Below are 19,634 nucleotides of genomic sequence, written 5' to 3' on the forward strand. Positions count from 1 at the left end.
TAATTTCTCCCTAATTCGCGCTCAGATTCCACACAGAAGTGGACAATCTGGAAAGAGGAGATACGATTATTCGAGCCTTTCGGTTTGTTTTTATAGTTATAAATTGCCAACAATTATAAAAACGAGACGCAAGGCTCGGATAATCGTATCTCCCCTTTCCAAATTGTCCATTTTTGTGTACAAGCTGAAGGAGAAATTGGGAGTATTTACTGTACACAATAATTTCTCCCTAATTCGCGCTCAGATTCCACACAGAAGTGGACAATCTGGAAAGTGGAGATACGATTATTCGAGCCTTTCGGTTCGTTTTTATAGTTATAAATTGTCAAGAATTATAAAAACGAGCCGCAAGGCTCGAATAATAGCATCTCCCCTTTCCAAATTGTCCATTTTTGTGTACAAGCTGAAGGAGAAATTGGGAGTATTTACTGTACATAATAATTTCTCCCTAATTCGCGCTCAGATTCCACACAGAAGTGGACAATCTGGAAAGAAGAGATACGATTATTCGAGCCTTTCGGTTTGTTTTTATAGTTATAAATTGTCAAGAATTATAAAAACGAGCCGCAAGGCTCGGATAATCGTATCTCCCCTTTCCAAATTGTCCATTTTTGTGTACAAGCTGAAGGAGAAATTGGGAGTATTTACTGTACACAATAATTTCTCCCTAATTCGCGCTCAGATTCCACACAGAAGTGGACAATCTGGAAAGCGGAGATACGATTATTCGAGCCTTTCGGTTTGTTTTTATAGTTATAAATTGTCAACAGTTATAAAAACGAGACGCAAGGTTCGGATAATAGCATCTCCCCTTTCCAAGTTGTCCATTTTTGTGTACAAGCTGAAGGAGAAATTGGGAGTATTTACTGTACATAATAATTTCTCCCTAATTCGCGCTCAGATTCCACACAGAAGTGGACAATCTGGAAAGAGGAGATACGATTATTCGAGCCTTTCGGTTTGTTTTTATAGTTATAAATTGTCAAGAATTATAAAAACGAGCCGCAAGGCTCGGATAATAGCATCTCCCAAATCGTCTCCTCTATCCCAATTGTCCATTTTTGTGGACAATCTGAACGTCGGTAAGGGAGACATTGCCGTACGCCGCTTGTTCCGCGGTCCTATTCGCGAGAAATTCATTGTCCGGCGTGGATACCGGCCGCTTCCGTGAATTAATTTATACGTGTCGGCGGTTCTTCGTTCGCATCGGCGATCGGCGCGACCGTGCCATCGGTTACTATCGGGCATATCCGCGTTTCCGCGTGCGGCGGGAAATTTCGATACGTCTGAAAGTGTTGTTGCCGCGTTACATTCGTGCCCGACTTTCGCACGCCGGGGAATTCCCATTCGCGACCAAACAATTTACAAAACAACGGGGGCCGACAGCGTCGGGACAGCTACACGGAGCCGTAACGCGGCCGGACATAAATTAAACTATCAGATTAAACCGGTGCAAACGGTGTTTTTCCGTCCGTTAGTTACGCACTACCAATTATATTAACGGTGCGTTTCAATTAAGCTAATATGCGCGCCGGACAACGCGGGATTCGCCCGCTGGGAGTTCCCCGTGAAAACACAAGGGTAATACGCGTTACGAAAATATCATCTCGTCGAATGGAATTAAACCGGCCGCGAAATGGGAATTAAAACAATGTCCGACGTTCAACACCTCGGCGACCATTCTCGGATCATTCGAGAAAAGCCGAGCGTCGGAGGATCGGCGAAGTGACGAAGACGGATGGAATGGAATGAGAATAATCTTCCGAAAGGCCCCTATGTGGGAAGGGAGAGGGGGGGGGGGGAGTGTATGGACGCTAAATATAAAATTTTAACTTCGGGTTTTTATTGGCTTTTGAGATATTAACCAAAAATTATTTATTAAAGGTGTCCTGACTGAAATCTAACCTAGACATAACCTAACTATTATAAATGTAATCATATATAGAGTCTACTCCCAATCCCCCCTTAGACCACCAAATTTCATGTCGATCGGCAACAGAGGTTATTCGGAAGTACACCCTAGAATGATCCTTGTCATCAACTTTTTCGCTTCTCTTCTTTGGCGAAGCAGCAATTTCTCCCTAATTCGCGCTCAGATTGCGCGCGAAAAGATTTTGGAAGAGGAGATACGATTGTTCGAGCCTCGCGGCTCGTTTTTATATTATTTTATTGTATTATTTTACTTAAATATGTATTAAATTAAATATTTAAATATATATTAAAATAAATATATTGATATTAATATAAAATAAATGTATTAAATATATATTATATATATTTTATTATATTGTTTTACTATTTATATATAAATTATTATTATTTTGTTTCATTTATATATAAATATATATTAAATGAAATATATTGATATTAGTATAAAATAAATATATGAAATATTATATTAAATTAAATACATATCATATATATTTTATTACATTGTTTTATTATTTATATCGTTAATTATTTTTATATATTTTTATAGTTGTTGACAATCGGTAACTATAAACACGAGCCGCAAGACTCGAATAATCGTATCTCCTCTTCCCATATTGTTCATTTTTGTCGACAAGCTAAAGATCAAAGGGAGAAATTACTTTATTTGGGAATTCAACAATAGAAGGCGTACTATTTCGTAATGGCGTTTCTAGTGTAACATGAATACGCTAGAAACATACACATTAGTATCACAAAACCATTCAATGGATTATATTAACTAGTTACTGCGGGATTTTGTTCCACCTGCATCGATCATTTCGACATATGTTATTTGTTTAAATTTGCTCACTAAACATTTACACTTGTTCGCGATTTTTCCAGAAAACTGAAACTCGCGGAACTCGCGGAGGACATCGAAAAATCAGCTTTCGTCCAATCTACTACTTTAAAAAAAATCGATTCTTCTTCTTTTTCTTACATTTTCCGAATCTACGATGCTTCAAGAAATACGCAGTTAAAAGGAAATTTTCGAAATTCTAAAAGCTAGCTGGAGAAAAATTAGGGAGAATTTATTGTGCTCGTCGCAGTTCGATTCCCCTCGTGTTTTGATTAGTTTTCGATGAAGACCGGGGTGTACGTAAAGAATCGGATCGAACCGGCATCCACGTTGTTCCAGGTCGTGGGATTGTCCCCTTTACTGGGAAAACCGCTCCTCGGATTATTCGGTTCCCAGTTGTCACCGAAGTAAGGACCTTAATGTAATGTACTCCAGCCGGCACTCACCCATGAGCAATTTAGATGTTCGGCAACTTGCTGAGCGTAATTTGCGGCTCCTCTCACCAGCGCCCACGGAGAAAGCGCGCTGCCAGACATCAGGACGCTGCGATGAAACAGCAGTCCTGAAATGATTAAAGGAATTCTGTAGGATTCAACAGATTCCACGTTGCAATTGATGTATGTCCGTTCGCGAGTGCAAAGAACATCGGTGATTATATTGGATTGATTACAATATGCCGTAAGATGGTACCGTAATATTATACAGGGTGTCCCAAAAATGTCTCGCAATCCGGAAATGGCGGATTCCTTAGGTTATTTGAAGTAACTTTTTCCTTAGCGAAAATGCAAACCGCGGCCTCGTTTACGAGTTATTAATGAAAAACGCCAACCAATAAGAAGCGAGCTCTGCTGACGCTCATTGGCTCGGCCGTCACGCGCCAGCAGATCTCGCCTCTCATTGGTCACTGATTTTCGTCGATAACTCGTAAACGAAGCCGCGGTTTGCATTTTCGCTAAGGAGAAAGTTGCTTCAAATGATCTCAGGAACCCTCCATTTCCGGATTAAGAGACATTTTTGAGACACCCTGTATGTACGATACATAGTAATATGATACACATATGCAGTAAGATGCTACAGTGACGAGTGTTACGAATAAATAAATGGATGCATCGAAATAGGAAAATGTTATCGAATAGTTTAAATAATACTTTAAATACTTTTGCCTTGCTTGCCTCTCATTTTCCGGATGTACCATAATTTCGGGACACCCAATATATATGTACGTGTTACAATTATTTATATATATATTTATGTTATAAATATATATATATATACAGGGTGTCCCACAATTATTTTAACAGCCGAAAATGAGGGGTAGCTGAGGTCATTTGAAGTAACTTTTTCCTTTGCGAAAATGCAATCCACGGCTTTGTTTACGAGTTATTAACGAAAAACACTGGCCAATGAGAGGTGACGGTGCGAGAGAGAGAGTCCGCGAGAGAGTACGCAGCACGAGGCTTTGACAGATGGTCGGGACGGACTCGAGCCACGTTCGAAGTATTGAACAAATCACGAAGCGAGAACTTTCCGGATTTTTTTTTTACTACGTGACAGTGATATTTTGAAGAAAAACGCTGTTCACCTTTACTTTAGAACGTCTGAAGAATATTTACTAATTTTTCGGACCCGAAATAATAAGTAATTTAACCGTGACGGCCGGTTTAATTTTCTAGTGTGCATGACACCTCGTGTGTAACATATGAAATTTTTAAGCAAGGTGTACAGTGAAGATTAACAAAGTACGTAAATGATATTTTACGTTAATGGTATTTTATTTAAATAATTCCGTGTCCGAACATAGTTCAACGAATGATTCGCAAAGCTAATTTAATAAATAATAATCGTGTTAAAGGATGTAAGGGATATGTTTGTTAGAGAAATATGAAGAATATTATCAACAAGAAACTCACCCATTTAGTTGTAAAATCCACTTCATGCACGGAAATGTGTGCAGGAGGATAGTGCATTGACCTCGTACAATGTATGATGAACTGCACAGCTGATCTGTATCCGACGGCGACGAACAGAAGGATATCTCCAGGCAGGCAATTTCAACGTTTACTTTCACTGCATTATCACTAAACACTGATCACTTATCAATAATAATTATGGACCAACTTTCCTGGGTTAATATGTATAGCTCTGAAAAGAGCCGTTTTTTTTATGCGACGCGTTCGAAGTTCTCACTGTTAACGACACGTATGTACCGCGTTGTCGAGATGAACTGCAGAAGACTGGCACGATGGCCGACTGTGTTTCGTTCTCCTACGAGCGAATTTCAACTGTTTTCCATCGAACGCGAACATTGTCAGCCATCGTGCTAGTCTTCCGCAGTTTATCCCGTCAACGCGGTATGTGTTCTTAACGATATGAACTTCGAACGCGTCGCATAAAACAATCGGCTCTTTTCAGGGCCATACATATTAACCCAGGAAAGTTGGTCCATAAATATTATTGATAAGTGATCAGTGTTTAGTGATAATGCAGTGAAAGTAAACGTTGAAATTGCCTGCCTGGAGATATCCTTCTGTTCGTCGCCGTCGGATACAGATCAGCTGTGCAGTTCATCATACATTGTACGAGGTCAATGCACTATCCTCCTGCACACATTTCCGTGCATGAAGTGGATTTTACAACTAAATGGGTGAGTTTCTTGTTGATAATATTCTTCATATTTCTCTAACAAACATATCCCTTACATCCTTTAACACGATTATTATTTATTAAATTAGCTTTGCGAATCATTCGTTGAACTATGTTCGGACACGGAATTATTTAAATAAAATACCATTAACGTAAAATATTATTTACGTACTTTGTTAATCTTCACTGTACACCTTGCTTAAAAATTTCATATGTTACACACGAGGTGTCATGCACACTAGAAAATTAAACCGGCCGTCACGGTTAAATTACTTATTATTTCGGGTCCGAAAAATTAGTAAATATTCTTCAGACGTTCTAAAGTAAAGGTGAACAGCGTTTTTCTTCAAAATATCACTGTCACGTAGTAAAAAAAAAATCCGGAAAGTTCTCGCTTCGTGATTTGTTCAATACTTCGAACGTGGCTTGAGTCCGTCCCGACCATCTGTCAAAGCCTCGTGCTGCGTACTCTCTCGCGGACTCTCTCTCTCGCACCGTCACCTCTCATTGGCCAGTGTTTTTCGTTAATAACTCGTAAACAAAGCCGTGGATTGCATTTTCGCAAAGGAAAAAGTTACTTCAAATGACCTCAGCTACCCCTCATTTTCGGCTGTTAAAATAATTGTGGGACACCCTGTATATATATATATAAATTCAATTTTATAATACTTTGTTATATTTTGAAATCCTTTGTGCAAGAATTTAGAGTTTTGAGAATATGTTGTTATAACAATCTCGATTTGTTTGTGTGTGCGAAGAATTCCTTGCTTTATATCTGTTGATTGCGATATGTTGAACTTTGAAAAGGATAAACATGTATTATATTCTTCATTGTTTACAGTCTTTAGCGTTTCCACATCCTCTGAATTGGGTAAAAGGAATGCTTAGGTATTTGCAATTGTTTAGGTCATCGCAAGAAGCACATTTCGAATCGATTATCTGCATAATAAATTCAGGTCCCGTAAAAAATCTTGCTAAGTTTATACGTAGTCAAGTATATACGTACGTGTTACAATTATTTATATATAATAAACATAATTTCAATTATTATATAATAAAAATAACTTCAAAATTTTATAAAAGAAAATTATAACTTTTAGCACTCGCGACTGGTGACTCCGACTGACAACTTAAAATTGTTATATAACGTTCCGGAGTAATTTTAACATGATCGAATTCGTTTACATTTTAAAAATCGTTGAAAACGTAATTATTGCAGAAATCACAGAATTCGATTTCATATATATAAATTGCACTTGAGTCAAGCAAAATGGGAATCCTGTAAGTCGCGTGAAAACTATTTCGAATTCAGAGTTAAAATAGCTCCGAGTGCAAAGGGTTAAATGTTCTTTTCGTCGATATATCCACCGCGCTTTTTTCAATCGAGATTGCTTACGCGTTTATTTTCGAATACATTGTCACATCGAGGTCGAACAATTTCTTTATTACTATTATCTGATCGGTTGTCTCGTAGCAGCACTCGGGAAACGTGGCTGCATTTTAGTAGAAGCGCGGCCTTCGCCGGAAAAGTGGATTCTACGCAAGAAGATCAATTGCTCGGCGTTGAATCTACCTGCGAGTTACTGGCACGTCTTCCCGAACAGCTATCCGGCAAAGACAAACGGTAAAGTCGAAATAAATTTCCGTCGGAGTAAAGTGCAGCCACTTCGGCTTCCGCGGGGCCAGTATCGCGGAAAAATCAAGTACACCGGCCAACCGGGACCTCATAGGGCGACGGGTTACGCGCGGCGAGGGAAATTCATTCGGCTGGTTGGCATGGAAGTGGCATACGTCGCAGTTTAAGAACAGGATTCTAAATGGTCACGGGAAATTTGCGAGCGTGTGCGGTCACTACGCTCTGCCAACGGCAGAGCGCTCGCCCGTTTACAAATCGAGAAGCGAAGCGACCGGCGAATCGAGAAATCTCGGGATCGTGTCTCTGTCCGTGGAACCGGTGTCTTTGTTTTCTTAAATATTCGCTGACTTCTTTGGCGAATAGTTTCGCCCGTGCTTATTTTCGGACACGATTCTCCACTCTGCTTTATGGAGCGCGGTTCTGCGAACGAGAAAGGACACGATCCTGACGAGAACAATTGCGTCGATTTTATTCGTCGACCTGAAACGTTTACAGCGAAATTCTGTCGTTTAGGTTGTCTGGCTATGTAAAGATCGATTTTCGTAAGATTTATCAATAATCTATCTATTATATATAGATAGATATAATATAATTATATAATAAATAGATATAATATATAGATAGATATAATATAATTATATAATAATATAGATATAATATAATTATATAATAAATAGATATAATAATATAGATATAATATAGATATAATAAATTATATAATATAATTATATATATAATATAATTTTATGATTCGCAGGCAAGGACTTTTAGACGAAGACTTCGACGACAGTTTTAACCGCGAGAAATAATGTGAAATCGTCGAGTCGGCATCGCGATTTATAATTATATCTTTCGAGATTAATTATCGGAAGATTATTTTTAAGTTTCTTTACGACGCGGCACGATTGCTGAAAATCTTATCGATTGATTTTTAATGGATAAAATGCGGAGCACGAAGTTTGAAGTTACGATGAACGAAGTGTTCGTGTAATTTACGAATAAAACTTCGTTCTGCGGTTTTATAGATTCTATTGTCATGAAGTATGCTGTTATTTTCTGATATTTTCTGTCAGATTGAAATCTTTCAATTTAAAGTGATGATTAAAGTGAAATTTAGATTTAACTTTAAAATGATGAAGGCCGATTTAAAGGTTTTTGGGAACTGAACACAAAACAACGAAGTTTTCTTTGAAAGTGAAACGAGTATGAGATAGTAACAGAAACTAAAGCAATGTTTAAATAGCATGGCAGACCAGGATTAGCTAAACAATGAGATTAGTTAACTAATTTCGTTCAATTATTGTACAACCGCACGAATGTGGCGCTTTCACTCGCAATATCGAAACACGTAAACGATTAATGCGCTATTTAACGCGTCAATGCGACACGCGACATATATATCCCGTGTTATGCCAGTAAAAAGATAATCTAAAAACATCAACGGTATATCATTACTTTTTGCTATTTACACGATTTTCTGCTATTGCATAAGGAAAGTAATTATTTTTCTAGAATTTATGTTGGAATTTCAACGATGACCCATCGAACTGTTTTATGGCCCTTTTGCGAGGGCGAGCCGTTGGCGACAGAGGCCCAGGTCGGCTCAGACGATAGTCAGTTCAAAAGTAGAAACCGAACCGTGAGGTTGCCACCTCGGGATTTCACCAGCACCATATTTTCTGTATCTCTGTAGTTTTGTAATATATCACCATCATTTATTTTACTGGATACGCGAATGTTCTGGAATAGAATTTGTAATTCTGAATAAAGTGCTTTTAAGTATCTTTTCATTTTACAACAATTTATATACACGAATTTGATGTATTCCATTGTACAGTCAAATATTCTGAATTAACGATTCGACGACTGAAGGATTCATCCCAAAATTTTCCTAAACAACTCGCGAACTATTAAAACAAACTCTTACAACTACTTCGAATTGCCTATTAAAAAAAAAAGAAAAAACATGATCGCATTTAACGATGTATTGTACGATCGTGATTACAAAATATGCTCGAATGAATGCACATACTGTTACGTTGACGAGTCTCGTTGTTCCAGCGTAAAGGCTCGAGTGTACAAAACAAAATAACAATGGCCCCGTAAGTTGTGTGAAACTCAAATCCAATTGACGACACAATGCTTCCTATTACTAAACAAATAGACTGTTTAATTTGAAGGTGGTGCAAGTCCATTTTCTGTCGTTTCGAGAAAATTAAAGGTTGTAGCGTATTAACAACATCATAATAATCCTGTCCATGGAAATTTGACTTCCGCCATTTTCATAGTCGATCGCTAATGCAATTTCTTTTATTGATCAATTTTAAATCGAGCGAAGTATTGGCATTTTTTAAGATGTTATTGCAGCAAGTTCCCGCAGCTAAGATCCCGCCGTTTTTTTTTAAATTTTAACATTGCGCATGTCATTAAATGTTTTTGGCATAATGCTTTAAATCATTCGAAAAAGGATGTTTCTTTTTTTGTTCGAGCTAATTTATGTTAATTGGTGGCATTTCCATATGTCCATGGAAATTTGACTTACACCATTTCCATAGTCGATCGCTAATGCAATTTCTTTTATTGACCAATTTTAAGTTGAACAAAGCATTGGCATTTTTTAAGATATCATTGGGTCGGCAGCTAAGTTCTCGCCGTTTTCTTAAAATTTTAACATTGCGCGTGTCATAATGCTTTAAATCATTCGAAAGAGGATGTTTTGTTTCATTTTGTCCAAGTTAATTTATATTAATTTTCAGATCATTAAAATGGAATGTCAAGTTGAGAAAAATGCGCATTTTCGACACTTTCTTTTTGCTATTAATCAAGATTCTAAGCTCGCAAAAGTAAACTGCATACGCAATATCAAAATTAAAAAAAAAAACGACGGGAGCTTAGTTGCCAACCCAATAAACATCGACCAATTATAAATAAAACGATTGCGCTAAATTAATCACAAACTACGCGATATATCTCGGTTTAAATAAAATAAAAAAATCGACTTACACATCGCTTTCAAAATGAACGGTCCAAATAATATCGCAGTTTCGTTGCAAGAACGGTGGAATTGGGTCGACGTTTTTTCCCGAATTCGGGCGATTGTGCGTCTCCGGCCGCAGGATCGCCGGAACCGTCAGCGTTGCGGCGGGTTAAATCACGGAATGTCGTTAATCTTCGGTATTGGCGAGGGCTCTGTCTTGGTCGGGGAAGAGTAATCCCATCGCGACGGTTCACAACGATACATCATTATCCGAGTGAAAACGGCGACGTACAGCGGCGACGTGTATTTTGAGAACGGATTTCCGAAGGATTTCCCGTGGAAACGGCTTCGACCGGTGGCGCGATACCGAAAGGCCCCTCGATGGGGCGTGGTTATCGCGGTTTCGGATGGCTTCGTTAGCGGATCGAGATAACGTTGTTTTCGCGGGCCGAGACAAAAGCGGCCCGCGGCCGGCTTTTCCCGTAGCCGCCCGTTTAATCGGGAACTTGGGAGTCGTTAATCTTCATATTGGGCGGCGGCGGCGGCGGACGACTCGGCTCCGAGGAGATTTTGCCGCGCGAATATTCGCCCGTTTGATGAACGCGAGCGGGACAGATAAGACGGGCCCTCGAGAGACGTGCCTTTCGTTGCGATTCAGGAATCGGCGCGGACGACGTGAATAAAGTGTCGTTGCGCCGAGCCATAAATTTCGTTCCTGCATGCGTCGGTGGAAGCGGCGGGGCTGCGACGCGCGTCGACCGAATTAGGATAAAGCCGCTAGAACCGCGGAGCCGGTTATTGTGGGCTGACCGATTCCTGTGACTTTCGACTTGGTTTTTCGGCGGAATTCATTTGATATTTATACGATAAGATGTATTAAATATATATCTATATATATACATATATATATATTTTTGTTCTTTTATTTTTCGATTATGTTCGAGTGGATATCTTTGAAGGAACTGGCTCGAGCAAATAGGAAAAAGAAGGTCGAGTTGGAGAGCGAAAGAGAATAGGGAGAGGTTAGGGTTGAATAGATGTAATTAGGATAAGTGGAACTCGCAATAATGTGCAATGTAACGTGAGCTACAGTCGGCCACAGAAGTGTTCTTGCACCTTTTAAAACGCAGTAATTATTTTAAAACTGAACTAAATGACTTGAATTCTTTTTTAGATGATAGAGGGCGACGGTTGAAATGCTGCTTTTTTAAGTTTTGCTATTACTTGGAATGACAAGAATAAAATCTCTCTTGTTTTTTAACTCTTTTATATCTGAGCCTATATGACGAAAATTTAAAAAAGGTCTTTCGTAGATCTTAGTAACTTATGTGCATGTTGAAAATAACTTTGGCATAACCTTGAAAATTGTATCGAAATCGGGTCCAATTACGACAAATTAAAGATCGCAAAAATTGCAGTTTTGTCGCGATTTTCACCAAAAACTGTAAGAAATCTATATTTTTTTAAATTTCCGTTATAGGCTCAGATAAAACAGTTACTTTTTAATTTCAATTTTAATAATTTCATTATAATATAATTAATTTTTTCTTTTCGCTCCAAGTAATAGCAAAATTAAAAAAAGAGCTTTTTAACCACCGTCTAGTAGACTACTCCCTCTATCATAAAAAAATTAAGTCATTTAGTTCAGTTTTAACGAAGTTATTTAATTTTAATGAATTTATTATTTAATGCGTTTTAAATGGTGTACGAACACTTTTGTGGGCCACTGTATCTAGATTAAGATACGTTTCGTACACGAATATTATACATAAAAACCACCGTTCGTTTCAGGACTATAAAGAGGTTAAAATAAAGATTTATCTATCAATTCCAAAGGTTACTAGGAATACGGCTAAACCATGTTCCATCCTTTTCCCTTAGCGACGCCTCGGTGGTGATATGAGCCGTTTATTTTGAAAGTGGCCTAAGTCCATTTATCAATTATTTCCGGTTGCCCGTGGTTACATGTACAATTTAAAGTTATCTATCAATAAAGCAGGTTTCAGGTTACTTATATTCCGAGTAAATACGATAATTTTTGACACATAAAGAGTGAGACACATTTCAGAGTTAGTTCAATAACTGAGCCGTTTATTTTGAAAAAAAGCGGCCCCTAAGACCATTTATACTTAAATTGAGATATTTATTATTTGATAATGTCCAGGGGGAGGTGATGAAGATAATTTCAATTAATTAGTATCTTTAACAAGTTAACCTCAGTTTTTGGACAATTACTTTAGTTAAATAATCATAAACGTTTAATTAATGCAGTTAAAACAAAATTTACGCAATATACATACTTACAGTTGAATATAAAACTTAAAAATTTAATATTGAATTTTAGAAATTATTGCACCCATGGGGAAAAACAAAACGACAAGACCATTTAGTTCAGATAGTGAAGAAGAATTAGAAACCAATGATTTCAAGGAAAATCGAAAAAGAAAGAGAATTATAGAACAATATTCGTCGTCGGGGGACGAAGATACAGATAACGAGAAATAATAATAATAATAATAATAATAATAATAATAATAATAATAATAATAATATATATTATATATATTATAATATATTATAATATAATATATAATATTATAATTATAATATATATTATAATATATTATATTATATATATAATAATATAATATATATTATATTCTCCATAATGGAGAAAAGATTGATGAAACATACATCCAAAAAGTGCGAAATATTAAACCGAATTCAGGAAAAAGATATTGTATTCAAACAGTCATCGGCTAGTTCGCGCATTTCTCGCCACAGTGGCGCGATACGGCAAAAAAAAATACGCACGGACCGGTTCACGGCACACAAAAGAATCACGCAAAACCAAAGAAAATTATCGGCCGCGCACTGTTGTGCTTGCTTAGGCCCTCTGCTGGCAAACAAAGCTGACCTCGCCGGCGAGTCCCGATTATTATGGAGAATACGGCGATCTCTCTGCTCGATTTTGCGACGATGAAGCCTGTCGATACGTATTCGAGAATCTTGCGGGAACATGATACTTATCGCGAGCCAAGATGCGTCGACCCATTAGCTCCAGCCGCCATCAATGTCCACGTAGCAGCCGTTTAGATGACGCCCCTTTGCTGTCCCAGTGTCTGTCACTCAACGAACGGATGCTGACTGACGGTTTCCCTCCCCGCAAACTAATGCGAACGTTTCTGCAATATCCGCGTCTCTTACGACAACGTTGCCTCTCGTGTCTTCGGCGACCATCGCGAACGGAGAAATTAATTGCAACGGCCGGGTTGGGGGGGGGGGGGCGCTGGCCGGCTATCGATTACTTTCGGTTTCCTTTTTTCTCGCTGCCGGCAGTTGTCGGAGGGTCAATTGGCCCGATTCAATCGAACGGAACAGTCCAATTATGAGCGTTCCCATGACGGACGAGTGGAAAAACGTTTCCGACAGACTTCATTTGTCCGGCCGACCGAAGATTCTGTCCGGGCAATGCATGCCGGGGCCGCGCTGTTGTGCGGCCGCCGGTTGCTCGATATCCAGTCATGGGAAAATTAACCTGTCAGCTCACCCATTAATATGCATATGTCCTGCTGGTAACAGGCAAGATGGCGTACTGCAACATCCGTCACCTAAGAGTACGACACACTTTGGCCTGTATACCAATTAACCTGGATCAATGATAACCTCGTAAATCCCTAAAAGCCCCCGCGTTCGCCGGCTCCTGCCGCTCGCTCCTTGCTGAACCATTTAACAATTTCGATCTCGTTGCTCGTCGCGCGGTTCGCGATTCGATCGCTATTTTTATAGCGCGGAGAAGATATTCTATATTTCTTATAATTGTACGATATTTTGATCAGAGGCGAGTCGTCTAGCGCTAGGCGGCCAGGTCAATCAGAGGCGAGGCTTGCCCAGCGCTAGGCGGCCGAGCCGATCAGAGGCGACTCGTCTAGCGCTAGGCGGCTGAGCCAATCAAGGGCGACTCGCCAGCGCTAAGCGGCCGAGCCAATTAGAGGCGAGCTCGCCCAGCGCTAGGAGGCCGAGCCGATCAGAGGCGACTCGTCTAGCGCTAGGCGGCTGAGCCAATCAGAGGTGACTCGCCAGCGCTAGGCGGCCGACCCAATCAGAGGTGACTCGCCAGCGCTAGGCGGCCGAGCTAATCAGAGGTGACTCGCCAGCGCTAGGCGGCCGAGCCAATTAGAGACGACTACTCGCCCAGCGCTAGGAGGCCGAGCCGATCAGAGGCGAGCTCGCCCAGCGCTAGGCGGCCGAGCCGATCAGAGGTGACTCGTCTAGCGCTAGGCGGCCAAGCCAATCAGAGGCGACTCGTCTAGCGCTAGGCGGTCGAGCCGATCAGAGGCGACTCGTCTAGCGTTAGGCGGCCGAGCCAATCAGAGGCGACTCGTCTAGCGCTAAGCGGCCGAGTCGATGAAAGGCGAGCTCGCCCAGCGCTAGGTGGCCGAGCCAATCAGCGGTACGAGGCTTCTACCGCTCATTGGCTCGGCCGCCTGGCGCTAGGCGTGCTCGCCTCTCATTGGTCAGCGTTTTTCGTTAATAACTCGCAAACAAAGCCGCGGATTGCATTTTCGCTAAGGAAAAAGTTACTTCAAATTAACTCAGGAATCATCCCTCTCCGGGTGTTAACATGATTATGGGACATCCCGTATGATTGCCTGATTGCCGTAAACAATTGAATTCATTTTATAATTGAAGCGTAAATTATTCATATCGTAAAGATACATTTATAAGTTATTTATTCAATTCATAGGTTACTTACGACAAATGTGACAATAACACTTGTTAAAAATCAGAATAAATGTCTTATTGTTACTTTTATAAACTAACATAAAACAGCTGCTTTTGTGCTCCGTAAATCTAGTGTTAATAGTAATAATAGTGTTAATGATAATGTTGTAATAAGTTGTGAGGGCAAAGAAGTGTGAAGCAATATACAAATGAAAATTTAGTTTAGTTCAAACGGTGAGCGAATGGGTCACTATAATGACACGTCGTAAATAAGATGACGCTTCGTAAATAAGCCACTTAATAACACGTGTGTCAAATTTCGATAGATGAAAGACCGTTTCCAGGCTATCGTCTTTGTTGATCGAGCCGCGCGCATGCGACAACTTGGAAACGATAATCCCGGCGGACCGGCCGGACTTGAACCGTGCAAGCTGCGTATGCGACTCTGAAAAATGAATGTCCGTGTCCGAGATCTTTTAATTAGCGCCACTACTTTTCCCGGTTTGCTGTATCGCGGCGCGCCTAACGCGTCGGGCTACTAAATACAAATTCGCACGTTCTTTTGTGTGTATTGTTGCCGTGCGCGCGCGCGCGCAACACACACACACAGACGCACAGAAAAGGAAGCCGTAACATTTCATAACTACCTTCCATGTCATACATTATCTTGATAACCTACATGACAGAGAAATACGAGCGAGCGTGGGGCACGAGCGACATAATGCGTACTATTATTACGCGTACTTCAAATTCCCGGTCTTCTTTCGAAATGACTCGTCTGAATGGAAATAAAAAAAAAAGCACACCCGAGCGTGCAGAGTTACGTCGTGCCATGAATTTGCAGGAGTGCATGTCAACGGTCCAATATTTTAAGCGCGACGCGGTGCAATATTAAGAAGAATTAATTCTAGGTAAGTAGCAGTGTTTTTGTGTAGCGTATTTTCACTGTTCTTCAGGCTAATTCTTATTTTTTTCGAGTATTTCCTCCGACTATCTCACAGATTAAAGCTACTGATCAGAGATACGATTACATGCAACTCGGGCTATTTTTATTAACACATTATCCAACCGACGATGATTTCACAAGTTTTGAGAATCTAGAATTTATTGTTTAAAAGTTCTAACCACTTAGCTGCGTCGATCTATTCTTAAGATCAACCGTGTACGCGTTTTATCGATTTCGGCAAGTTGTTCTGGAATTATTCTAAAATGTGCGAAATTTATGAATATGTTTCTCAAGCGTTTTAACTGCTGTAACTTCTGGAACTTTTGAAACGGAATCGTAGCTATTTCATTGTGACATGTATACACGTCGTTCGCAGCTAAGAGATTAACAAATCATTCAACGATGACAGCGACATAGATAATTTTGTTCGGATTTATTATGTAGAGAAAGACATTTAAGCGCATTAATTGAAAATCATGTATAAAAAATCCTACTGAAAATTCTATGTCAGGATTCCGGAAGATAAAATGTTAAGTAATTAAACGAATATGAACGTTTCCAAATTGCTGACGGTCAGATTCATTGATTTCCTCCAGGCTACTAGGATTTCTTAAAACATTCATGAATTCGTTGCTGTGCTATTTTCATCATTTTCGATTACAATGATCGGTAGTTTTCGATTGTATACAATATTTATAAATTGACTTTATAAATTTAAAACTTTAAACTTTTAAACTTTATAAATTTGAATGTTCAAATATCGATGACAATAGAACAGAGTTTTATTCCAACTTGAAAGAACAAAATAACATCAATCCTCTTCGCAGGTTATCAGTAGAAATCTTCATCGCGAATTGAGACTAGTCGAAGTACGGCATGAAGAATACCCTAGTCCGATTAAAAACAGAGAATTTTCCCCGTTGTTTCCGCAATCATCCGCAGAATCTGTGTACACAAATATTTACCAAATGCTTAATATCATAAACCTTGTTTCGAGAGTTCTCGGTCGACGCTCTCCCGAGGTGAAGTTTATTAACTTTATCGACCGTGGCAGCGGCCGACATTCGCACCTCTGCTTTCGGAGGAGGTGGCTACGCTTTTCCGGGCGAGCGTGGAGGCATCCGTAAGTGAAAAGAGAGAGGCCGTACACGTGACGAGAGAGCGAGGGAGGCTGAAAGCTCGCGTTCTCCGGCAATATTCATAAGTTGCAAGCGGCTTACTGTCCTCTACTTTCGCGACTCCCTGCCGAAACGTATACGCGATCGATATTTAAATTAGCCGGTCCCTCGAGCAGGTTTTTCCTCTTTCTACGCGGTTATAAACACTATCTAGAGCGCGACTGTTAGAGATTTCACGGCACATTAAGCGAATACCTCCGGTAGAACACATTCTATTGGGTTGGCAACTAAGTTATTGCCGATTTCAGTTATAGATGTCTCTCACTCCCATTTTTATGATATCCGTAAATGTTATATTATAAAATTATTATTATTATTATTATGTTATTTTTATTATCCGCGAATGTTAGCAACTGGACAAATTGAATGCAGCGGTCAAGGAAAAGCGACCAGAATTGGTCAATCGTAAAGGTGTCATTTTCCAGCAGGACAATGCTAGGCCGCACACGTCTTTGTCCACTCGGCAAAAATTGATGGATATTGGTTGGGAATTGATGTTACACCCACCATATAGCCCTGATCTTGCGCCATCGGATTACTACTTATTTCGATCCCTGGACAACTCCCTTCGTGGTAAAACTTTTAACGATGATGACGCTGTAAAATCTCACTTAACTCAGTTTTGGGCCGAAAAGGATCAGACTTTCTACGAGCGTGGAATTTTCAAGTTGTCGGAGAGATGGCGAAAGGTCATCGAACAAAATGGAAAATACATTACAGATTAAACTTCGTTCCAAGTAAAAAAAATTTTTTTATTTCATTGAACAAATCGGCAATTACTTAGTTGCCAACCCAATACATCCGTTCCTTTTCATTTCATTTTCTAAAAGTATGTGCTCTTGAAAATACTTCTACCACGGGTTATTGTTGTATTCGAGAAATTGAAGTTCCAGAAAATCCAGAAGTAACAGAAGTTCCAGGAAGACTAAAAAGTTCAGAAGTTCTAGAAGTTCCAGAAGTTCTAGAAAGTCCAGAAGTTCCAGATGTTCCAGATGTTCCAGAAGTTCCAGATGCTCCAGAAGTTCCACAAGTTCGAAAAGTTCCACAAGTTCCAGAAGTTCCAGAAAGTCCAGAAATTCCAGAAGTTTCAGAGTTCTAGAAGTTCCAGAAGTTCCAAAAGTTCCAGAAAGTCCAGAAATTCCAGAAGTTTCAGAGTTCTAGAAGTTCCAGAAGTTCCAGATGCTCCAGAAGTTCCACAAGTTCCAAAAGTTCCACAAGTTCCAGAAGTTCCAGAAAGTCCAGAAGTTTCAGAGTTCTAGAAGTTCCAGAAAGTCCAGAAATTTCAGGAATTCTAGAAAGTCCAGAAGTTCCAGATGTTCCAGTAGTTCCAGAAAGTCCAAAAGTTCCAGAAGTTTCAGAAGTTTCAGAAGCTCCAGAAAGCCCAGAAGTTCCAGAAAATCCAGAAGTTCCAGAAGTTCCAGAAGTTCCAGAAGTTCCAGAAAGTCCAAAACTTTCGAAAGTCCCAAAAGTTCCAAGGGTTCCAAATGTTCCAAGCTAATTACTAATTAGCTTTGCCTAGTATCCGTTCGTACTGTGCGACGATCAACTCCATCAAAGTGAAATTGAATGCTCCACGCTTAAGTTGCGTGAGCCATTGTAATCCGGTTTGGAATCAGAATCCGAGTGCCGAATTGGCTCGGGTTCGACTTCCGATGATTATGAAATACAAATCATTGTAGTCGCTCGAGTGTCGGGTGTAATTGAAAAAACCCGGGCGAAGAATGCCGAACAGCGCGGTCACGCTTGTCTTAATGTACGTGCTATTAGTTTACAAAAAATTTCAAGTTCTGTACAATAAAAATGATTGAGAAGACAACAATGGAATACAAAATGTGTTATTTACATGATTAAGAAATGCAGCTTCGCGATGCACGTTCATCGGAAAGGTTGAGCGCGCTACTTCGACAGTCCGCGGGAGTATCGTCAGTTGTCCTGCGATTTTTCCACCGAAAATCCTAAACAATACGATCGCACAATACGATCGCGCTGTTTGGGACTGGAACGGTTAATGATGGCTCGTATTATGTTGCGTGGGAACTTCGCGGCCATTGCAATTCGGTTAGGATTGAAAATCCGCGCGCCGTGAGAATTGGCGCGGGTTCGATGCCCGACGATTATGAAGAACGATTCATTAGCGACTTTAAAGAGCTTAGAGATTGTGGCAATCGATGGAAAGCACAAATCTGCAAGCGGCTTCTCGCGCGTCGTACACGCATGGTCACGCAGATCGGGCAGAGTGTGCGTCTGACGGCGCGCTGGCAGCTGTACGTCATTCAGCGCGGTAATGGGCAGCCGAACGTCATAGAGCAATATCGATCCCTCGTTTCCTTCACATCCTCCGTCCTCTCGCCTTTTCCTGTTTAAAAGTGCCCGCAGGCGTCTGCCGATAGAGTCCCCAACTTTTTCCAACAATCGCCTTTCTTCTGTCCGCGTCGTTAACTCGATGCTGTTTTGTACCTCTGGTCCTCTTTCTCTTTTTCTTCGTCGTACCCGGCTCCCTAGTTATCTGCCATCGCCGGCCCCACCTAAACCCCTTTCCACGACCGTTCTCATCGTCGTACACCCATCGAGTCCAATAACAGAAGAACTTTGTTTCGTTTCACGCGGGTCCATTCACGGCGCGTTCCAGCCAAGCTTCGTCCATCTTCTCCCGGACTTTTCGGGCCCGCCGGGCGCCACCCGGAAGTCGGACCGCTGCCGCGGACGATTAAGCAGAAGACGATCGGAAATTTTCAAATGCAATTCCGTTCGGGCAGGCA

The 19,634-nt window shown here is 40.3% G+C and overlaps 1 protein-coding gene across 1 annotated transcript in view; it reads right to left on the reverse strand.

The window, feature by feature from the left end:
• Nlg3 (Neuroligin 3) overlaps nt 1-19,634 on the reverse strand; it is a 106,085-nt gene that overhangs the window by 42,984 nt on the left and 43,467 nt on the right. Inside the window, exon 3 of the mRNA XM_033465325.2 lies at nt 3,217-3,332. Within this exon, the coding sequence (XP_033321216.2) occupies nt 3,217-3,332 (116 nt within the window). The remainder of the gene's footprint in view (nt 1-3,216; nt 3,333-19,634) is intronic.

Source organism: Megalopta genalis, chromosome 8 (assembly GCF_051020955.1).
Source record: "Megalopta genalis isolate 19385.01 chromosome 8, iyMegGena1_principal, whole genome shotgun sequence".
NCBI classification, from domain to species: Eukaryota; Metazoa; Arthropoda; class Insecta; order Hymenoptera; family Halictidae; genus Megalopta; species Megalopta genalis.